The sequence below is a fragment of the Erigeron canadensis genome, chromosome 3, assembly GCF_010389155.1.
Source record: "Erigeron canadensis isolate Cc75 chromosome 3, C_canadensis_v1, whole genome shotgun sequence".
Taxonomy (NCBI): domain Eukaryota; kingdom Viridiplantae; phylum Streptophyta; class Magnoliopsida; order Asterales; family Asteraceae; genus Erigeron; species Erigeron canadensis.
This window is the reverse complement of record NC_057763.1, coordinates 43,780,861-43,803,456: the sequence shown is the minus strand read 5'-3', so window position 1 is coordinate 43,803,456 and position 22,596 is coordinate 43,780,861. Positions and strand designations below refer to the sequence as shown.

General features: G+C 35.1%; 2 protein-coding genes and 1 pseudogene across 2 annotated transcripts; 1 reads left to right on the top strand and 2 right to left on the bottom strand.

The window, feature by feature from the left end:
• Nucleotides 1–3,579: 3,579 nt before the first annotated feature.
• Nucleotides 3,580–5,076, top strand: LOC122594170 (uncharacterized protein C594.04c-like). Its single transcript, XM_043766640.1, has 3 exons — nucleotides 3,580–3,941; nucleotides 4,036–4,299; nucleotides 4,450–5,076. Exons 1-3 carry the CDS (start codon nucleotides 3,705–3,707, stop codon nucleotides 4,930–4,932), a joined length of 984 nt encoding a protein of 327 aa, XP_043622575.1. The 5' UTR covers nucleotides 3,580–3,704; the 3' UTR covers nucleotides 4,933–5,076.
• Nucleotides 5,077–5,404: 328 nt separating this feature from the next.
• On the bottom strand, nucleotides 5,405–6,891 carry LOC122592199 (annotated as a pseudogene).
• Nucleotides 6,892–14,163: 7,272 nt separating this feature from the next.
• On the bottom strand, nucleotides 14,164–19,228 carry LOC122593421 (DNA replication licensing factor MCM3). The gene is made up of 16 exons (XM_043765831.1): nucleotides 19,069–19,228; nucleotides 18,850–18,956; nucleotides 18,558–18,766; nucleotides 17,744–17,874; nucleotides 17,421–17,659; nucleotides 17,106–17,342; nucleotides 16,812–16,966; nucleotides 16,463–16,671; nucleotides 16,214–16,379; nucleotides 15,936–16,129; nucleotides 15,769–15,828; nucleotides 15,597–15,686; nucleotides 15,350–15,519; nucleotides 14,730–14,807; nucleotides 14,459–14,600; nucleotides 14,164–14,379 (listed from the first exon to the last, which is right to left on the bottom strand). Exons 1-16 carry the CDS (start codon nucleotides 19,138–19,140, stop codon nucleotides 14,320–14,322), a joined length of 2,319 nt encoding a protein of 772 aa, XP_043621766.1. The 5' UTR covers nucleotides 19,141–19,228; the 3' UTR covers nucleotides 14,164–14,319.
• Between the last annotated feature and the right edge of the window lie 3,368 nt (nucleotides 19,229–22,596).

The following is a 22,596-nucleotide window of genomic DNA, read 5'->3' as shown; positions in this document are numbered from 1 at the left end:
TTAGATATGATAATATGATATTGTTATAGTCTTTGGGTTTTATGTTTATTTATGGACTCATTTCTTATGGGTGATGAGATTTGAGATAACGTTTTGCTGCTTATTCATAATACAAGAGAATCAAGTAACGTCTTAGATATCCTAGCTGCTTTGTCTATTTGATATTCATATTATAGTTTCAAGAATTAGGAGATTATCAATAATCTCGGAAAGAAATATTGATGGAGAGTTGGAGACAACATCCCTTATAAACAAATTTAACACTCCTGGAAATTTTAGGATGTAGCCATGATTCTATATTCACAACGGATCTTCTAATTGGTGTTTGGAAGCTTTACGTAGGAAAACAAATAGCAGGCTAGGGCTTTGAGAATTGTCACCTTCGGGAAAAAAAAAAGGTTTTTCTAGTTTGCATTTTGAACAAGATAACAAGCTCCATCCATAAACAGTTAAACACCTTCTACTTATAACAAAATACCATCTAATCTATTTTATTAATAGTCTTCTTTATAAAAAAATCTATTTTATTAATAGTCTTCTTTATAAAAAAAATCTATTTTATAAATAGTCTTTATATTAAATAAACGAATAACATATGCCATACGTTCCAAAATAATCATCGATATTTTATTCTAGTTTATTTCAAACTTAAGTGTCTTACCTTCAAAAAATCGCATATTAGTTTAATCATTTTACCTACGTTACACTTTTTCGCAAGCTGATTTCTAGAAGTCTGCATATACCTAGGCTAGTTTTGTCATTTTCCTAAAACTCAATGCAATAATGTTAAAACCTTGAGTCTTTTTCAACAAGATTAAAATCAATTAATTTGGCAAAGATAAAGAACACAAACATTTATTTTTTACTTATAGTATAAGTATCATGATTGGATTAGTCGGTTATGTTGAAACAAAGAAATTAAAGGTTTGAGGTTCATTTCATGCAAAGGTTGAAAGTTACTATATTGAAAGCAGTTTCTCTATCATATACTTTAACCACTCTCATACATCGTTGAAATGTTGGGTTCTTAATTACAATACGGTTACTATTTATTTTCTAATTAGATACAAAAAATTAGTTTTTTACAAGACCAACAAACTGGGTAGACTGAAAAAACATAGCGGTGTATCTTAGTTTTACTGATTGACCCAGTGAGTAGCGGTTTCAGCAGCCGGCTTGAACCGGTTCATTTGGTTTCAATTTCTCTTCATATCTTAAAGTCCAGTGGATCTTATAAGAAAGTGATTATGGGGTATTTCGTGCATGGCGTAATATCATTTGTGGAAGCAAAATTATGGTTCTACCGTTCGATATAAAACGAGTGAATAAGTGATCTGTGGCTCCACTAGCGAAGATTGAGTCCGTTGCTAAAAGATATCAATGATAAAATCTTTCATTTGCTAGGCTGCCTTTATGGCTTAAAAGAAACAGTGGTGAAATATTCGACGGCTACTTTGCCTTTATTCGAAAGGTAGCCTTCGTTGCTATTATTAACAAATCAAATGAATAGATTAAATGATTCATCATTTAGATGCCTTCGATTTAGTTGCTCTAAATTTGAGAAGTTTATACTTAATAAACTTTTACATCATTTTGAATGAGACCTTATAATTTTATTTTATTTTTTTGAAGGTGTGGTCCGTGTGGATTATTTGCTCGAAATAGAGGATCTAGCTTACGTTGTCTTAACCGGGTTCGCGCTAGAGAGTTCCCTCAACCTCAACTCCTAGTAGGAGGAGAAACCCCCAACTAAACCGCCTGAAGGCACACCATTTAATTGGGGTAAAACTCTGCCCCCTCTGCAGGACTCAAACCTGCTTCACTGGAGGACTTTATTTCTGAAATATCTTTAAATGTATTTCCCATGACTCGAACTTGAGACCTTCAGCATGTAAAGTTAGTACTGAATCACTGGGCTATAATAGGAATACTCTGATTAATAGTCTTATAACTTGTCACTCATGTTTTCCTCCCTCATCCAGTCCAAGACATAAAACTATTGCACCAGTTATGATTTATGAAAGGCGAAATTAAAATGATGACATGTTTTAGTGAAGATATATAATTTTTTATGATCCAAAAAAATATGTCTTAAGGTAACAAAATCTGATGTTATCAATGGGGTTTGTTAATGTGCTTGAATCGAACCATATAATTTCGTTGTCTACACTCTATTACATTCACATAAATAACAGCAAGACTGACTTTGTTTATAATTTATATTTTTTATAAACTGAATGTATGAAATATGACTATGAAAGTTTATAGTAATAATAGTACAATATAATTAGTGGGATTTAAGAAGCTTTCATTGTTTGATTAGCTAATATTTGGACTTTTACCAATATAATTACTAATTAGTGTGAACCGTGTTATCACACCCTTTGTCTCTAGGGGTGTCTTCATGTTTCAACCATTAGCATATTGTCAGCTTGGATGTCACTGTTAAGGTTCGAACCACTAACCAACTAACACGTCGTTTTTTTTTATAAAAAAAAAAAAAAGAAAAAAGCTGGGCTACTTTAATTGCTTTGATTCGGGACTTAGTTGTGGGCGTGGGGGACCATCAAAGAGGCTTGTGAGATGAAATGGGCCAACATGTGTTATCTTAATTATCATTCTCTTTTATGATTTATTAAATTAACAATTCGCATTTAACAGCTACTTTTTAGTAGTCTATAAATAATTGATCTTTACCTGACTTATGTAAAATATGATACAAGTAAACGGATAAACGGAAGATATGTTGATTTTCCTAGCAAGTAGCAACCTCTGAATCATATATTATATTATATAAATATAAATGAAGTCGTTGATATATATTTATGGGTAATTTAATAACAAATGTATAAACTATATATAAATGAAATGAGTGATAGCGTCGTTTGGCACGTAGTATAATTTTGCATGTGAGGTGGATATATGAAGTCATGATTAGCCGCACCATTATCCACTAATCATAATAATTACGCATGATAACTAATTGTTGCTTTCCGTTCCCCGGGATCAACCTTTAATTACCTGCCAGATGACTCTAACCGGGTCAATTATAAGTTATAACTCCTGGCCAGAAAATAATTAGAATATTAATAAGTACTAGTACAAGATACGACAAGATTTTGGATGATCGTTGTTGTTAAATGAGTTGTCAAAGTATTGTGTATGAACGGATTTGGCCCATAATCTTTAAAAATATGTGTGTTTCATAAGATTTGACAAGACTAATAATTTATTATCACAAAAAAGTACTTGTCTCTAATTTAACTAAAATGACTGGCAACACCCCGAGTATTGGTGAAGCCCCCGAGTTTGAACCCAAGCTAAGGTGATGTCCAAAAGGGGTTGCTCGTTCATGGCTTGGATAGCATCGCAGGAGTCCCCTTGGAACCCATTACCCCCTATTGGCAGTTAAGTTTAGTCACCTTTATTTACATGTAGATAATAATTTGATTAATTATGCAGAAGGAAAGAGAAACTAAGGAGTATACCAGTTCATTTTGCCATAAAAGTAGTACTTAATACGATACTTTTTTATTATTAAAGATATATTAAGCCCGGCCAATTATTATATAGAAAGAATGTTGAGCCGTGGGTTGTTTGTAATGTCAACAACAAAGCAGATGAGAAGCTAAACCGTATTTATATAAGAGAGAAAAGAGCCTTCATATCAGGGCTCATAGTGCTTTTGGTCTTTGGTGTAATATATGATCAAAAAATCAATAATGGCTTTAAAGAATGCGTTGATTGCATTTGTGGCTCCTCTGCCCTCAATCTTGTTCTACATCTACTTTCTAAATCACTACCAAAACAATACTCATCATCTTCTTTCCCCTGTGTGGAGCTGGTGCCATCAACACCCCCTCATCTTAGCCAACATCCTCTTTTTTCTCAACATCGATGTCGGTTTCTGGCTCATTAGCCTCCTCCAGTCCAGCAACTGGGTAAACTTAATTTCATTTATTAAGCAAACATTTTGTAAATGGTTGGATTTGATGATATTTGCTGTTTTTTTGGGTGGTCAATATATATATGCAGATGATAGATTTATACTGGACGGTGATTCCTGTGTTGTTGGTGCATTACTTTGAGAGCCATCCTGGTGCGGAGTATAATTCATGGCGCTCGACTTTGGTGGTGCTGTTGACATGGGTTTGGGCTATCAGATTGACTCACAACTACTTTCGTAGGGAGAAATGGCAATGGGGTGCCAGAGAAGATTGGAGGTTCACTGACATGGCTCAACAACATGGCCAAAACTGGTGGTGGGTTTCCTTCTTCGGCGTTTACCTCATTCAGCAGGTAAAACATCTCCAATCCATGAACCTAATCTTTCAACTCTATGCATATACATTTTTTCCTTCTTATATCATCTTTCATGTTGACTGTCGCATTTGCTGATTTTTTGGTTCAATAAATTCATTAGTAAATGATTTCTGATCTATGAAACAGGTATTTTTATTAGGAGTATGTATACCTCTATACATAGTCCACACAGTCAACAAGCCAATAAATCTATGGGATGTAGTCGCATTAGTAATGTGCGTTTTTGGCATTGTCTATGCCTATATAGCTGACACCCAACTGCACACATTTGTGAGCAAAAATGAGAAATTGAAAGAGGAAGGAAAGACAATGGTGCCAAATCTTGATGAAGGCTTGTGGTACTATTCTAGGCACCCAAACTATTTTGGAGAGCAACTATGGTGGTGGGGACTTGCCATCTATGGTTGGAGCCTAGGGGGCACTTGGGTCTTTTTTGGTGCACTCATAAACACCTTGTGCTTGGCTTATGTGACCACACTTGTGGAGAAGAGGATGCTTAAACAAGAGTATAGGGTTGAAGCCTATAGGTCATACCAAAAGACAACGTCTATTTGGGTACCTTGGTTCAAATCATCCCCGAAGCAATTGACAAAAGAAAAATATAGTTAAAAACTTATGAATCAAGTGAAGAACAGTGTCGCGACAAGTATTTAAATCCGATTGTTTTTAAGCTTGTCGGGTGTGCAGGTTTATTTGTGTCTTTGTATCATGTGGAATCGTCTGTCATGTTATATTTATGTATTGAAAGTTAAAAACGAGTTTAATGTAAAATTTAATGGATTCTTAATTAGAGTTGATAATTACTTTGTTAACACTAATTTAATCAGATGCCTGTTTGCCCGTTTGCCTTGTATTTTCATGTAAAATTTTCATAAAAAAGTAATAAACGTAAAAGGTTCATTCTTTACTCGGATGAAATTATCGGCATCACAATATTCAAATACTTCGTATAACTCTATCAAATCACTCATTAAGATCATATATATCTTTATGTTTATTTGGGTACCCTATATATGCATCCAATGAAGAATGTATATATAGCAAGTACTGGGTGGGTTCCTTAATTTCATAGTAATATGTATCAGATAAGTACTCGATCAGTCAGCAGGGACGTTGTTTGATCCTTCACCAACTCCCAAGCTATCTGAACATGCCTATCTTCGGTAAGAGTTGCTCCCACAGCAAACCGAATAACATAAATCCCTCCAACCATCGAATGTGTCATGTAAATACGGCCCGTTGCATTCACTGATGCCAATAGTTTCTGGTTGAACTCATTTGCTTCATGATTATTGTTGTCACACTGCTTCCCAATCACATTAGGAGAGACTCGAAAACAAACCACAGAAAAATATCTAGGCACTATAATCTCAAACCTTTTGTCCGTGTTTACATACACTTCAAAATCTTTGGCCATTTTGACATGTTTTCTTATGAATTCTTTCAAACCGTTTGTTCCATAGCTCCTTAGTACCATCCATATTTTCAAAGCCTGGAATCGTCATGCTAACATTATCTGCCAATCTTTGTAATCCACAACATGTCTTGAATCAGTGGCCTCGTTTCTCAACAACTCTGAGTTTGTCGTAAGAGGTTTCGTGAGGGCAGCTCTGTCTTTCACCCACAGGCAGCAACAAGAAAGATTTGTGAGCAGCCATTTGTGTGCATTAAAACTGAAGGAACTTGCACCCTCCACACCGTCAAGAAAGTGCCTGAACTCTGGGCATATACAAGCACTTGCTGCATATGCCGCATCCACATGGACCCATATATCATATGCACTTGACACCTCACACAACGGTCCCAAAGGGTCCACAGATGTCGTTGAGGTTATCCCAACGGTAGCACATAAATACATTGGAATAAGCCCCGAATCAACATCTCTTTGGACAACCTCATCCAATAGTACCGGAGATAGTTGGAAGTTCATGGACATTGTAGTCAAGATTTGTCGAACATTTTCAGGTTTGATCCCCACAATTTTGGCTGCTTTGTGTAGGGAAAAATGTGTTTGATCGGAACAATATACAACCAGTTTCTGTGTGTTTTCATCACCCCCAAGTTGACCAAGTTTCTTCTCTTTTGCAGCAAGCAGTGTACAAATGAAAGCCTCACACGTCGTGCCAAGTAAAACACCACCGCCAACATCACTTGAAAAAGAAAAAGACTTGGGAAGTTGGAGTAGCTTTAACAGCCATTCCATGACACCCATCTCTAGCTCAGTTGCTGCCGGAGAAGAAAGCCAATTGAATCCAACAACGTTAAACCCGTTGAGAAGCATTTCACCAAGAAAGCTTGTGTTACTTCCACTGGATGCAAAGTAGGCAAAAAAGTTTGGACTTTGCCAATGTGTATGATGCCCGGAAGAATATCCCTTTGCACATCGTTGAGTATGGTCTCAAGCGCGTCAGGATTCGACGGGGCGCAATCAGGCAGCTTTTCTAGTAAATAACTGGGCTTCACTTGGCTTCTAACAGGGTACTTGTGGATATTTTGGTAATAATCAGCAAGGAAGTCTATGACCATATGACCTTGCCTCCTAAATTCAGTTGGGTCTAAAGGGTTCATTATGAATTTTAGTACTTTTAACTTCCCAGTGACAAAGAATGTATTCTTATATATATACATACTTTAAACGTTTCAAAGTATATCTTAAAGTTGGTCATGTTATGTCAATCCCAGAAAAGGTGCATTAAGTAATTAAAATGATAGGTCTAGATGTACGACAAGTCATAGACCCAGAAATTTTTTAAAATTAGCTATAGGTTATTCGATCAGTTTAAGACGTTACTGTAATTAGGAACCTAACAAATTAAATCATCAATCAAAGATGAAATATATACATAGAAACCTAACATATTACTGTAATTAGGAATATTCATTTATGAGTCATAAATCATAGAATGTGACATCGATCACGCAATATATACCTATGAGTAATTAATTATTAAGTTATGTTACATCTCTTTCGAATTGATTTATAAATAGTGTAAAGTAATTTATTGTTCTAGCACGTACCTTGTTCGTTTTTTTTAAAAATAAATATACGTAATTTTGTTGTTCAAAAAACACGTTTTATCTCTACTTCTACAAGCAGCACCTTGTCAACTTATTTGTATTTTAATTACTCCGCGCGCATCATTTATAAGTTTACATAGCATTCATAACTTTAATTTGTTGTTGCTTAAAAAGATATAGATATAATGGAAAAATTTATAAAAAGGTACATTTAAAAAAATTTCGTAATAAAAGGAATGTCGTTCTGTTAACATCACCACTACCACATCATCAAAATTGCTTACATGGAACAACATATATATGTTTCACGGTACACATATACATGAAAAACTTCACATTTTCGATTTATAAGATCCTATAACTGAATATCATTAAATATATATATATGGAAAATCTTAAATGATGTTAAATGTATAAAAAAACTCAGCCCCTGTATTTCACATGTTAGAATAAAAAACCTAGCCCCCTATATATGTGAGAAGAGATAGCAGCTGTTAACAGCATATTAGACACTCCCTATATATAATACTTATTCTTAGAAGAACACTAAAAAAAGAAATACGAGTACAAAATGTCATATATCCGATTTTGAAACAATGTAGACGATCTCTAACTCCATGGCAATAATTATTAAGCCACAAAAAAACCACTTTACGACGTGAATATATACATTTACCTACATATATATATGATTAAGCTTTGCTGTGAGGATTTTAACCTTGCCGGACATTTCTCACCACCCATATACTGCTGCAACTGCCCAATTCCAATTGTAATTGCAAATTCAAATGCATAAAATGTGAATGTGAATTGTGATTATATAATTGTTTCATTTTTAATTAACACGATTCTAATAAAACATGGATTTTCGAGCAAATCATTTTTTACAAACATATATATGTATTTTTAGTCAAAGTCAAAGACCACATAAGCAATTTTGACCGGAAAATCTAAAACAAGGGTGACCAAAATTGATAACAATAAATATTTACGGGTCAAAATTTGTGCCAGACACATCAATCATTTTACTATGTTATAGATGTACTTATAGTCATCGAACTCATCTATTATGCTATGCTATATAAAAAAGTTACATATAGAACGATGTAGTTATATAAACCCAGATCTTACATTTGTAATCTATACATCACAAGTGAGAAATATTTGACAAAACTAAGTTTGTTTCATGAATAAACTTATGGCAAAATATTTAAAGCCTCACAACTTATATGGGCTAAATTACTGAATAGATTACATATTATTTTACCAAACGGGTAAACTGCGTACTTTACTATACTAAGACCTATGCTTATAGAGCTTCTTGTGAAGCATCCAAACCAACCAAGACGATAAACGTTATAGGCATGCTGCGTCCGTTTTAATGCATCCTTCAATTTAGTCCTCCCCAGGACTATCACAAACGCTCCTTTGTGGGCCCAAAAAGCAACGGCTAAATGTATTTAGAAAGAAATAAATGATAAAAGAATTGATGATGTGACGAAGAAGTCCTTGGGAAACTTGTTTTATAAACAGTGATAGTCCTGAGAGGAGTCATGCTGACGTGACAGTGAAAAAGCTGGAGGACCCTCCTCCTTATAGGAGAGGTCTAACAAGGGACCAATATCGTAAAAAGTGGTTTTTACTTTATCCTATTCACAAATCACATGTAAAGGAGGACCTCATCTTTTTTCCTGTAACTTTTTATAAGAAATAGTCAGATAAACATACAAAACTGTGTATCACTATGCGGGTATGGGAGGGTGGCTCTGCCCCAAATTTTTCGAGGTAGCAGTGATGATGTGATACTTAATTAACAGAAGGTTGGCGTTAAAAGTTAATGACATTCCCTTTTTCGAGAAATTTTTATAAGTGAAATCCTTTAAATAAACGAAAACTAAATAAGTTATCTTTAACAAAAAGTTTACGTAAAAAAGTTACCATTTTATGAATTTTTCACTAGATATAAATAACATGCAAAGGATCGGTGGTCATAGAGTAGAGGCGAGGGCCCAATTTGAACCCGGTTTGGGCTCATTTTTTCATGGGGCACAAAATTTTTATATTATTAAGCATGCATGCATAATGTTGGAAAAGAACTTTGGATACAAATAAATAATGAAGAGTTATTAAACTAGATATATTGAGGCATCAAGTTCATAAAGAGCTAGAGCATAGGTTTTTCATAGGATGCTATATGATCAATAAAGCTGTAGAGCTTTAGAAGAGGTATGCCACCAAAGACACGACTACTGCAAGCATAGCAGGTACTTGCAACGCCATTCCAGCGCTCTCCATTGAGGGAGTAGGTGCGGGTGCTGCTCCAACCTCCTGAGCCATGGTTCCGGAAATGGTGAAGGCCATCAGGACTTTCATTGTAATGGTAAGAGCAGTGGCTAGCTTGACGCTTTCCATCTTGTTGAGGGTGTTCTTTAAATAGATTTACGCCGGTTAATTAATTAGAAAGATAGGTTTTTGTATATGTTTGAGTGTGAAGTAAGGGTAGTGGAACTAATGACTTTTATGGATGATGTTTAACTGGGACTAATGGAGGAATCTTAACAGCTAATCGGATGGTAAATACTCCGTATTATTTTGTAAATTAAAGGCAAGCTTAATCAATTGACAGGATGTGAGGCTTGTGGACCTCAAAAGAAACTTTTAAAAAAACATTTTAGCCCATTTGGCCATTGTCTTCCAGGCTGGATAACATTCCACACCATGATACCTTACTTGATCATTCTTTGTGACTTGTATCATATATATAAAGATTTTAATTAGAAAAAAAAAATATAAAAGCAAGTTAGGACACAGTAAGAGATTAAGATCTGTATTACAGCAGCTAAGGAACGATTTCCATCGAGTAATTTCACTATGCCAGAGAGGTATATACTTGATTACATGAAACAAAAGTTCTTGAAAGTTACTAGTAAATATAAAGCAAATCAAATGCATATCATTGCAGTTCTAAGTTGGTTTTCTAAGATTGTGAAGCAACATCGATTAAACTTATGTGGAACATGTATCTAATGAAGATGTCCTAACAAACATTAGCAATAACATCCACATGGCTTACATTATTGAAAGTGCATCTTATATTGATTAAAAAGCATAATAATATAATTAACCTTTGAAATGCAACAATGACATCGTTACAACTCATAATACTCTAATATGTTGGTTTATATTTGAATGGCTTTTTCTAAAACAATCAGAAAAATAACACGAGCTAATAAGAAACTACACTTCACACAGAAAATTAAACACTAGGAGTTTCATCTAAATGTGAATGAGGAAATGAGTGATCAAGACTATGTTGTATTGGGAAATTTGAATTAGTACTGTTTTTGTTGCTGGGTTAATTCACAAATTAGGACCTTATCAATACATACATCAAAAAGTGGTCTTAACGTGTAAGTTTGACACCCTTTCTTATAATTGTGTACACACTTATTATTAGGTATATAATGTTTATACGTATTAAATGATATACTTGTTAGAAAAAGTCATATTTTTATTAATTTTAATAAACTTAATTGACGTGTTTCTATGCAATGGAAGTTAAACTATTTGTTGCTTGTATGAAAACTTTGGGGTTGACAGACTATATATTGTATTCATTAAAACTTGAGGCTCCATTGTTAGTGATGTTGATGTTAGCTGTTTTGTTAAGGAAACCTCACAGAAGCGAGTTCCTTTGTGCGTGTCACCAATAAACTATCTGATGACACTCAACATAAGTCAACAGAAGTAGTAACTGGAGATGATAGATTGGATACGATAGTTACAGAGATGGGAGTGCAATGTTAGAGTCAAAAGGTGTGGTGGATGTAGGTTTACTGAACACTCTGTTAAACTAGGTGAGTTATATATGGACTATTAAAAAGAAGGAAGTATCAAGGTGTATAAATTTGTCCAGCCACATACAATGTGTCAATGTGCCAATTGGAGTTGAGATATTTCAAGAGTTTGGCTTTCACAGATAAATTATATTATGAGTTTGCTTTGATACCCACTTCACTTTCTGTCAATAAATGATTATGTTTTTCATAAAAAAAATAATATGTTCCATGTGATTAGCTGTTAGATTCCTCATCAATCCCACTAAACAGCAGCTATAAAAAGCCATTAGTCTCTACACAGCACTGCTCATACATAATATCATTTTTTACCAGTATATATACAAAAAAATAAAGAGCACCTGACACACCATGGAAAGTATCAAGCTAGCCACTGCTTTCACCATTACAATGATCATTCTCATGGCCTTCGCCACTTCTGGAACCATGGCTCAGGAGGTTGCAGCAGCACCCGCACCTTCCCCATCCATGGAGAGCGCTGGAATGGCGTTGCAAGTACCTGCTTTAGTTGCAGCCTTTGTTTCTTTTGTGGCATACCTCTTTTAAAACTTAAGCTTGACAGCTTTTACTTGAAGATTTCATATTATCAATCTATGCCCTTGGATGACATTATTTAATGTTTCATTGTAATTCTAGAGCTTAATTACTCTTCATTTGTAACCAAGTCCTTTCTTTTTTAAAATGAGATGATGAAGATTTTATAGTTTTTGTGTTTGCTATGTTTTTTTTATCAGTATGTTCAAGGAATTGATCTAAGCCCTGCACAACTCTAATTTCCCATCTACTAATAATCAGTAACGAATAAGTAGGTAGCCAGCCGCCCAGCCAGGTAGGTATTACATAGGCGGCCTATAAAACGATTGCACGACATAAAGTAATAGCCCATTGTCAGGTGAACTTTGATAATTAATTCCACTATGTAAATTATTTTCTCAATTTAGCAGACCTCATAAGCATTGAACCATAAAAGGTCAGTGGTGAATCTAACTTGAAATTGAAGAAATGAAGTTTGAGTAGGGAAAAGAAAGTGTAGACGTCCACACTTTCACAAAATTATCGATGCATAGACCAATGGTTGAGTTGAACGCTCTAAAATCACTATGGATCAGAAATCTTCTTCCTTAAAGACAAGAGAGTGCCTACATGGACAATGCCGAACACATTAAACTACAAGTGATAAATAAGAGGGGGAAAAAAACCCTTAAAAGTAAAACCAATACTGCCCATCTTAACATCTTATCAGCTGTTATTATTATCCCAACTAAACAGCAGCTATATAAGCTACTAATCCCACAGCTCTTACTCCATACTAATATCAATTACAAAAGCCAATTATTATCTACAAGTAAATAATACACGAAAAACACTCACCGACATGGGAAGTATCTAACTAGCCACTGCTCTCACTCAGGACGTTGTGGCAGCACCCGCACCTTCCCTGTCTATGGAGAAATGACATTGCAAGTACCTCCTTTAGCATCCATTGTGTCTTTGGTCTTCTAAGTGCAGAAGCTTTTCTAGCAGCTTTCCTGTCATCAAGCTATGCCCTCTTAAATGACTTATTTTAACTTTCCATTTTTAAGCGTAAATCTTCATATGTAATGAAATTTCTTTTCCAACCTGAGATGATGGAGATTTAACTTTTCGTGGTTACTGCATCATAGAGTACTTGTACTTTTTAGAAATTGGTATGCACCCTGAAATATTCTAACTTTCATCAGAGCTTAGTACTAGTTACTTAGTTGGTACTTGGTAGCCTACTACTAGTAAATCTTGTCGAACTTGTTTGATGAAAAATACTAATACAGACTACTGAGGTAAGCCACTTCATTCAAAATAGAAATTTATATAAAAAAAATAATGAATAAATTGGCCTTTTAACCAACATCCTTCCATAAAGACGTAAAACCAACTACGGGTAAATGAAATTTTTCAAGAAGAGAAACATATGTATTAGTTTAAGTTAATTCATGAGACTAGCAAGATCGCACGCAAAGCAACAGCGCGTTAAGATTTCAATAAAAATCGAAGAAAAGTGTCAGCGTCTTTTAATCCATTAAATGTAGAGACATGATTACACAGCCATGCTAGCATTTCGCAGTACATTATACATGTCCCTAAAATCATTAATAATAGCACACACATGGGTCACATAATTGAAATAGTCTTAAATAAAACGGAAACAACAAAATGATCAAAACCTTTAAAGTAAAATTATAAGCCAATGTGCAATGATGACAATATTAGCACTCATAATGCTCTAAATGTGAATATAAGTTTTCCCAGCTTAATAAACAATGGCTAATGGAGTTCATATATTTTAAGAGTTCGGTTTGATACCCACTTTCTGTCAAATGATTATGCCTTAGCTTTAAAAACGATATTGCCCATGTGATTAGCTGTTAGATTCCTCTCTAATCACCACTAAACATCAACTATATAAGCACTACTCCCGCATCCCTTACTTCACACTTCTACCAATAACAAAAACCAATCTCTCTACAAGTAAATATAATAGTCCTCATAATGGAAAGTGTCAAGCTAGCCACTGCTCTCAACATCACAATGATTGTCCTCGTGGCTTTTGGCAGTTCCGGAACCATGGCTCAAGAGTTTGCGGCAGCACCTGCACCTTCCCCATCAATGGAGAGCGCTGGAATGCCATTGCAAGTGCCTGCTATACTTGCAGCCGTTGTGTCAGTGGCAGCTTACCTCTTTTAATGCTCTGGCAGCTTTAAGTAGCATCTTTTCTTTCTTGAATCTTTGTTCTCCTTATGAATTTGATGTTTCAAACTTGTACTTCTAGAGTTTAACTCTCTACTTGTACCCCACGTTTTTTTACATGAGATTAAGATTTTATATATGTATTTGTTGCAATGTATATTACCTTGTGTACAATTTAGGTTTTTGACATTATATTATATATAAATAAACTCAGGCAATAAACAAACATCATCTGCCAATATAAAAAAATAATACCATAACCATTGATAAGAAGGGTTGCATATTAACTATCTAAATAGTAACAGAAACTAGATGTTAATTTCACATAAGGTGCAATTAAAAAGTTTAAACACTTGAGAAAATAAAACCTTCCAGAATTAACATCAGCCAGCTCTCTTTAATATGTAGGATAAACAACATCATTAGCAAGCATTATTCCTCCATCATCCCGCCAGCTCTGAATACACAATGTAGGTATTTACATCATTGACATTTTACAAATAACAATAACCAAAAGAACCAAAATATATATATACCTCTAGGATAAGCATTATCTCAGCCCTTTGGTAAGATACTGCTGCCCTGGTGTTAACAAACTGCTCAATTTCTGCTATAGTTATTTGGTCAAACCGCTGTTCGTGCCGATGGCGCTCAAATGCAGATTTGAATGCAGCAACCCTACATTCCAAAAAATATATGCATTTAGAAAGAAATTTAAAAAAAAAATAACATCTCGAGTGTTGATGAAATCAAGCACATTGTGTGTAATATTGGAACAAGAGATTTAATTAATTTTTAGAAACATACCTTTCAGATGATAGGGTTTGTCCCATTGGAGGTTCATCTACGTCCATTGCTTCAGTTTCAGCGTCAGCTGCAGCAGCCCTGTAAGAAAATAAGAAAAAACAACTATCACTCCACACAAATATTTACAATTTGTCTGCAACGGCAATAACCCACAACCTCTTGAATAATTCTAGGTCAATAGCCTTTTGGTAAAAAAAAAAAAGCAGCATATTTAAGAGTATGTAAAGTATTCAAAAGCTGAAAAAGAAAAGAGAAAAAAAAACCAAGAACAGATACGTTCAACGTTCCAATCCAGCAATAGAATAAACGTGAGAATAAACTCGGATAAATTAGCTTAGATTAAAAAAAAATAGGCAATGAGTCAAATGGTTCAAATGGGGTGAAAGTCATCCTAAGTGTATTTTTAGTGCATGAAATCTCCCAACTCATTGACATTAAAATTCTAGTGAGTAATATTATTCTTTTAACCATGCATGACATATTATTTCAAAATAATACTTATAATCTTGACAAAAAAGTGTCTTGTGTTGACCCAAACCCTTTACAATCCATACACAAAATACGTGTTCTGAACAATTACCCGATCCACCCAATTTGCCACCTATGACCTATGCACTCACCTTGCTGCAGTTCTTCTGTCACCATTGGCATCTCCATCATGATCAGCTTTGCGCTTTTTTTCTAGCTCCTTCTCAAGCTGTTGCTCACGCTCTTCCATGTCAGTCAACTCTTGATGGTATATGGCAAAATTGAGAACTCTCAAGGCAGCTTCTACATCAGATTTCAGAACCTATACCACATAAACAGAGAGAAGTCATGTATACATATATACAACCTACAAGGAGAAGAGAAACAATATTAAGGTACCTGTTTGCTCAATTTAAGCTTGGCATGTGCTGTAGAAAGCCTGATAATAGTCTCCAGAGTTCTCGCAGTTATTGGAAGCGTTCCTCCAGTCTACAAAATTAAAAACTACAAACTGAAATCAAAGAAATAAAGCAGCTTTATGCATAATACACAGCTATTTGTTAATACAAACCCTTGTAGTGCCGGCGGTGTTTCTGAGCTCTGCATAAGCAGTTGCAATGTGCTCGGATGCCTAAGCAAGAAAAACTCTCATCATTCACTCCATCAATAACACAATAGATACAATTATAAGCATTTATAGATGGTAACGGCAGCAATATTTTTCAAGAAAGAAGATACCTCATCTGTAAGATCTGGCTGGATCCTGTGCTTTGCATAATGTATGTACTTCTTGAGAAACTTGATTTTCAAAGCTTCAACATGAGGTCTCCTACCTCTTGTTTTTCCATGTAGCATCCGGTTGTACTCAACAAAAACTGAAGCATCTGCATCAGTTTCATCCTCCCTTCCATACATTGACATTGAATCCTCACCTATAGAAGCATGTTGCTTTGTGTTAAGTAATCTATGACATGGTATTAAGATACTCAAAACTTGTACCAAACATAGAGTCCTACCTCCATCAGTAGCAGAGCGAAATCGATGCATGCGCAAAACATGATCAGAGATGCTTCGATCTATAACAGGATCCATTTGGTCCAACACAATAAACAGCAGATCAAATCGAGACAGCAAGGAATCAGGAAGTCCAATATTTTTTGTTGGAGTAATTGAACGATCATACTGCATTTGCATAAGTAGGATACACAAAGTTAAGGATAAATTATTAATAATAAGAAATTAATATAAATCGTTGAGCTACTTACCGTTCCATAGATAGGATTAGCAGCTGCTACAACACTGCAACGCGCATTCAACGATGCATGGATACCAGCTTTTGCAATAGTTACAGTCTGTTGCTCCATAACTTCATGTATTGCTACACGATCTTGATCGTTCATCTTGTCAAACTCATCAATACAGATCACACCCCTGTCTGCAAGAACCATTGCACCAGCTTCCAACCTTCTTTCTCCTAAAAGGTTATAATAGAAAAATCATCAGTACCAAATAGGGATGTCACTCAACTTAATCCACTAACAAAATAATAGAAAAATCACCGGTTACATAAAAGGATTTTACTCAGTTTAATCCAGTTCATCAACAAGCACTCACCTGTTTCTTGATCAGTGGTAACTGCAGCCGTCAATCCCACTCCAGAAGAACCACGACCCGTGGTTGATATTGCCAAAGGAGCGATGTTCATAATAGCTCTAAGAAGCTGTGACTTGGCAACAGAAGGATCTCCAACCATCATCATGTTAATGTCTCTGCAGATAACAAAAAACTGATTATTGTATAATGTTATAGCTGATACCCTCATAAAATGCAGACTAATTTTACAAAGCGATTGTTGCGTCAATATTCAAAGAATCTAGGTAACATAACAAAAGAAAAATGACACCTTACCCTCTCAAGTGAGTCCCGTTTTTCAAATTCTTTTCTGATCCTCCAAGCATCAGTAAGATAACTGCTTTCTTAATCCATGAATGCCCATAAATAGAAGGTGCGAGTGACCTGGAAAGCAGGTCAAATGTATCTTCTCTTTCAGCTATCTGCTTAATTTTTTTTATGTCCTCGGAACTATAAACTGGAGCATTTGCCTCTTTATTCAGCAGAGAAACATTGTTTGCTATAAGCACAGTCCTGCATGTCATATTAAGTCGGTTGAGATTCCCGGTTTGCCAATGAAATAAGTGAAACAAACACAAATTTTAAGTGAACCTGAATACTCCATTCACACTGCCTTGACTTTTCCCTGGAATAGCTTTGTATACTCCAACAATTGCCACACGATCTCCGGGCTTGCACGAATCCACCAAATCATCTTCTACAATAATATCTACGGTTCTTGGTAGTTGACCAGGAGCAGAATTCTCAGGCACTTCTTGCATTGATAGGGTTTGGTGATCCTTGTAATGGCACAGTCCATACTCAGTTACTAACAGATTTCCATTGTCATCCTGTAGAAAATATAATCAATGGAATAGCTAATTTATTTACATTATAATCGTGAAATGCAGCATGCTATTAGAAATTATTATTACCCTGGTTGGATACACGGAACCTGTGGGCAAACCCACGTTAGAAGTAATATCTCGATACTCACGAGATGTGAATTGCTTGGTTGAAGGGCAATAATGAACACTTTTAACAACCTTTGGCCTTACAAGAGAGCCTACAAGAAAAAAAAAATTAATATGTTAAACTACAGGCAACATTCCTTGCAAAGATACGGAGCATAGTAAAACTTGTAAATCAAGACAAGTATGCCATCATTTTTATTGTAAAATGATCTACGAATTTAGACTTTAAATAAAAAAAAATCAACTTGAAGCAAACTGATCTTTGCAGCATGCCTTGGGAAACTTAGGTAATCACTTATCAAAGAATGTAACATATGATGTACAACTGCATCATAAAGTAAAAAGCAAAAAACACCTCAAATCTGTTAAAAAAGAACATTCTTGATTTCTTGGTCAATAGATAGAGCACAAATTAGAATCTCCGAACCAAAACAGGGAAAGGTGTAACCTTGAACTGATTGCATGCCCGAAAAGTTAAGATTGCTACTAAACATCTAAGGCCCAAAGCTTAAAGTGATTCTTATGACCTTAAACAAACCTAATTCCTATGTAACTAACAGTATGTTAGGCTAAAACATAAAACTACAACCAAATTTTCTAAAATTTTTTACTTTAATTTATATTTTTCTATAAATCTACAACCAAAATTTTCAAAGATGAAGAAGATCCTGCAACAAAGGCATTTGCCAAACACACCCTAATTCCAACATTAATTGAGAAAATGAAATAATAATAATAATGAAAGAAAGCAGAAAATGAATGAAAGAAGACGTACATTTGGTAATAATGCCTTCAACTTTGACCATGGAACCGATAAATTCGGAGAGAAGGTCTCGGGGAGTAACCTTTCTAGAAACAAAAGGTCCATCAAATCCAACCAACACTTTTTCCCCTTCTTTCAGATACTTGGGGTCTATACCCCTCGTTCTTTCCGTTATAAAGTCCGATATCGGCTGAATATAGTCGACTGGGTTTTGTAACAACCTATAAATAATTTTACAAAATAACTCAATACACATAATAAAATCTAATAATAATAGCAAAATATAAATGAAAGGAAGGGAGACCTGCGAGCGAGATGTTGGGCATCGTGTTGAAAGAGAAGAGAGAGCTGAAAGATTAAACGACGTCGTTTGTTGTGGATCATGTTGCGGATATCTTCATCTAATTCACCCTGTTGGAAACATAAATAATTGTATAAATAAATTATTAGAAGTAGTGAGATCTTCTAATATTGAATTAAAAAAAAATCAACAGGAATAAATAATAATATATCTAACTATTACGTTAGAGTCGAAAACGCTGGCGAAATCTTTTTTGTTGTTAGCCCTAATCTGTTCTTCCACATCCAAGTTCATTTTTCAGTTTGTCAAAAGAGACTATGGTTTGATGATAATGATGATGAAGAAATGAAGAATGGCTGGGGGCTGAAAGAGAATATGAAAGATTAAGAAGAAAAAAAAAGGTGTGATTTTTAATCTTTATTCATTTTTCCCCAAATAAATCCTCCTCTCTCCCTTTTTCTTTTGGCGGGAAGGGAAAAGTCTAGTGTTTTGGCGGGAACAAAAATTGGGGGGAAAATATTATTGGGCTTGGGCCAAATAAAAAGTAAAGTGGAAGCCCCAAGTGGAAGCCCCAAGCGGCTTGTATACGTTCTTGTAGTCTTTCAAGCAAATGCACGTTTCAAGAGAAGTTGGAGTGAGCCTTGTTCTTCTAACCAATAAAATCCTTTCACTAAGAGAAAAAACCGACTCCGAAGCTACCGTGGAAGCTTTGACACTTAATAAATCACGTGCCATGGCAGCTAGAACGGGAAAGTGGGCTTCCTTTTCTTTCCACCAAGCCAAATTATCAAAGTTTGAAAACTCTTCAGGAAGCATTGTTGCCAAAAAGTCAGTTCCTATATATCTTCCGAGCTCACTACTTGGGGTGCTACCTCGAAACCGCTTACTACTAACATTTCTCAAAGTATTATACAAATTTAGCTCAGGGTTCAACCGTGAGCTTGACGACTCCGAAGCCATTTGTTGGCGTATGTTTGATGTCGAACCATATTTAACCAAATACATATCAAACATATCTTCTAAACATTTTTTAAAATGTCGAACCATATTATCCGAGAATTGGGGTCATTATCGTTCAAACCCAAATCGAAACATATGTTTTCTATTAACATCTCCACAGCCGCCAGAGGCGGTATCAGAAAAAAATCTCAAAGGGGGCAAAATTAAAAAAATCCGTGAAATATAAATATAAAATGGGTCAAAATGTTAAAAACCTATAAGAAATTTTTTTAAATCGATGAAAATTTGAAAATACATGACAAAATCTAAATTTTGAGGGGGGCAATTGCCCCCTTTGCCCCCCATGTGGTACCGCTTATGACACCCGCAACATTTAAACACGGGTTTAATGCGGCGGCACAAGTAACTACGGGGGGCATTTCTTCAAAATATTTTTTAAACTTTGCTTTCATTGGACCTATCATTGTTTCATAAACTTTACCCCCAAATTGAAAGTCGTTTATCTTTTCACACATCAAATATAGTTGTTTTAGTACCAAACTACTAGTGGGATAATAAACTCCGGACAAAATAGTGGTTGAAGTTTTAAAAACTTAAACTTCAAGTAACTCAGTTAATTTAACAATACTATCCCAACCCACAGTAGGAAATTGAGGTGCCAAACCTTTCGAAACAAGACCGTCATGGAACAATTCTAAAGTAGGTCTTTGTTGGATAGCACTATCAAACATTTTCCAATTAGAATTCCACTTAGTCGGTACATCCCAATTAGGACCAAGACACGGTTTCTTTAAGTCCTTGCATAATTTCTCATACTCCTTACGTCTTCTTTTAGAAATTGCAAAAACATCTTCTAACATTTCTTTAAAAACATCTCTTACCTTCTTAATCGCGGGAACATCTAGTCCATGTTGCACAACCAAATTAATGATGTGTGCAACACATCTACAATGAAAAAATATACCATTACAGATAGGTTCATACTTTATCTTCAACTTTTGAACCGCACTAGTATTATTTGAAGCATTATCAAAAGAAATTGACAAAATCTTTTTTTCCAACTTATAAGTCTATATCACTTCATCTAAAATTTCAAATAAGGCATCTCCAGTATGTGGATATCCAAACATCTCAAACGCAATTGTGCTTTTCATCAATTGCCCAGTCTTTGGATCGACCCAATGTGCTGTAACACAAAGGTACGATTCCGGTAAACCATGGGGGGCGGACCAAACATCAGTGGTTAAATTAACACCGGTTTCTAAGTTTTCAAAACACAAAATTAATTGTTCCTTAGCTTCTTTCCACATGTTTATACAATGCTTTTTAAGGATAGTACGACTTACATGAGTATAAGAAGGTTGAAGCGTGTCACGAATCAACGAATTCAACTGTTGGTTGTCAAAGTGATTGAATGGCAAACCCTGTTGAATAACAAACTGAGCCATCCTCTTACGAACCTTTTCCACACCATAACTAAAAATAACCCCCTCTTTTGACATTTGTGATTGCCCGGGTTTTGCAATGCCTTTCAATACCTTGCAATGGTCACTAATATGGGAATTTAAAGTGGAATTGGCACCTGCAGCCAAAAACGTTTTACAATGTTTGCATCTGGCCTTCTGCTTTCCATTCGACATCTCACATAAATCAAAATTTACCCATGTTTCTTGTTTCCTTGTGGTTGCTAGGATATTCACCACAGTTAATTCACTTGTGGAAGCACCAACATCACTAGAATCGTGAGCACTAGTGGTAGCCATGTGTATTGTAAAGCTGCGATTGATATAGTCTAGTGATTGATATAGTCTGATGATTGATAAGAGTTTATAATTTGGGGACTGCGATTGATATAGTCTGATGATTGAAAGAATTAGAAGTGCGATTGATCGATTTAGGAGTGCAATTTGATTTTGGGGAATGCGATTGAAATTAGGAGTGCGATTGATCGATCGGTTTTTTTTTAGGGTTTGTATTTTTCTTTGTGAATCGATTGGGTATAATATTGGGTATAATGCTGCTGGAGTGCTACGTATTAGGTATAAGTAAAAAAAGACCGGTTAACCGGTTATAAGTAAAAAAATAAACCGATTATCCCCTAACCGATTAAGAACCGGTTATTGTTTTTGAAAATGCAAATCGGTTAGTAACCTGCGGTTTTTTCTAACCTATAATCGATTAGTACGATATCGGTTAGTAACCGATTACGGTTATAGGTTAACTTTCGAATCGGTTCGGTTAACCGGTTTTTTTGTGCACCTCTACCCAAGCCTAAACTCAACCTTTGAAGGAGGTTGTTTGGTTTTGTAGAGCTTCTCATTTTTTACATCCCATACACTGAGAAGTTGTTTTCCATTTACATTTTATGGACATGCATTCTTGTTGGTCATAGTTTTACTATCATTTTGATTATTGGATGCAATTTCCTAGATATTTAGGTTATGTATCTCTTGAATTTGGTTAGATTAATAATAAGCGAACCAGTGATTGAAGTCGCATAATGTAAACATGTCAATTATAATGCTAAGCGTGCGAATATTAGATTTAGGTTTCTCCCCTTCTCATTTTCTTCCTTTGAAGAACTTGAGAAGGATGAAGTAACGCTACAGAAACGAATCTAAAAGATCTTTGTGGCTCAAGACTTTATAACACGTGAAGGCTTAGCTAGTATTTCGGCCTCTCACTAATTTTTGCAAATGCCACAATATTTAATAATAAAAGTCAGTTTGTTAATAATAATAATAATAATAATAATAATAATAATAATAATAATAATAATAGAGAGAAAAA

Bases quoted from the DNA above. Each gene is read 5' to 3' on its own strand.
- LOC122593421 (XM_043765831.1), bottom strand. From the start codon at position 19,140: ATGAACTTGGATGTGGAAGAACAGATTAGGGCTAACAACAAAAAAGAT. The intron at 18,957-19,068 runs GTAATAGTTAGA...TGTTTCCAACAG, and splicing joins CCAGCGTTTTCGACTCTAAC to GGTGAATTAGATGAAGATAT. The intron at 16,130-16,213 runs GTAGGACTCTAT...ATGCTTCTATAG, and splicing joins TCGCTCTGCTACTGATGGAG to GTGAGGATTCAATGTCAATG.
- LOC122594170 (XM_043766640.1), top strand. From the start codon at position 3,705: ATGATCAAAAAATCAATAATGGCTTTAAAGAATGCGTTGATTGCATTT. The intron at 3,942-4,035 runs GTAAACTTAATT...ATATATATGCAG, and splicing joins TCCTCCAGTCCAGCAACTGG to ATGATAGATTTATACTGGAC. The intron at 4,300-4,449 runs GTAAAACATCTC...TCTATGAAACAG, and splicing joins GCGTTTACCTCATTCAGCAG to GTATTTTTATTAGGAGTATG.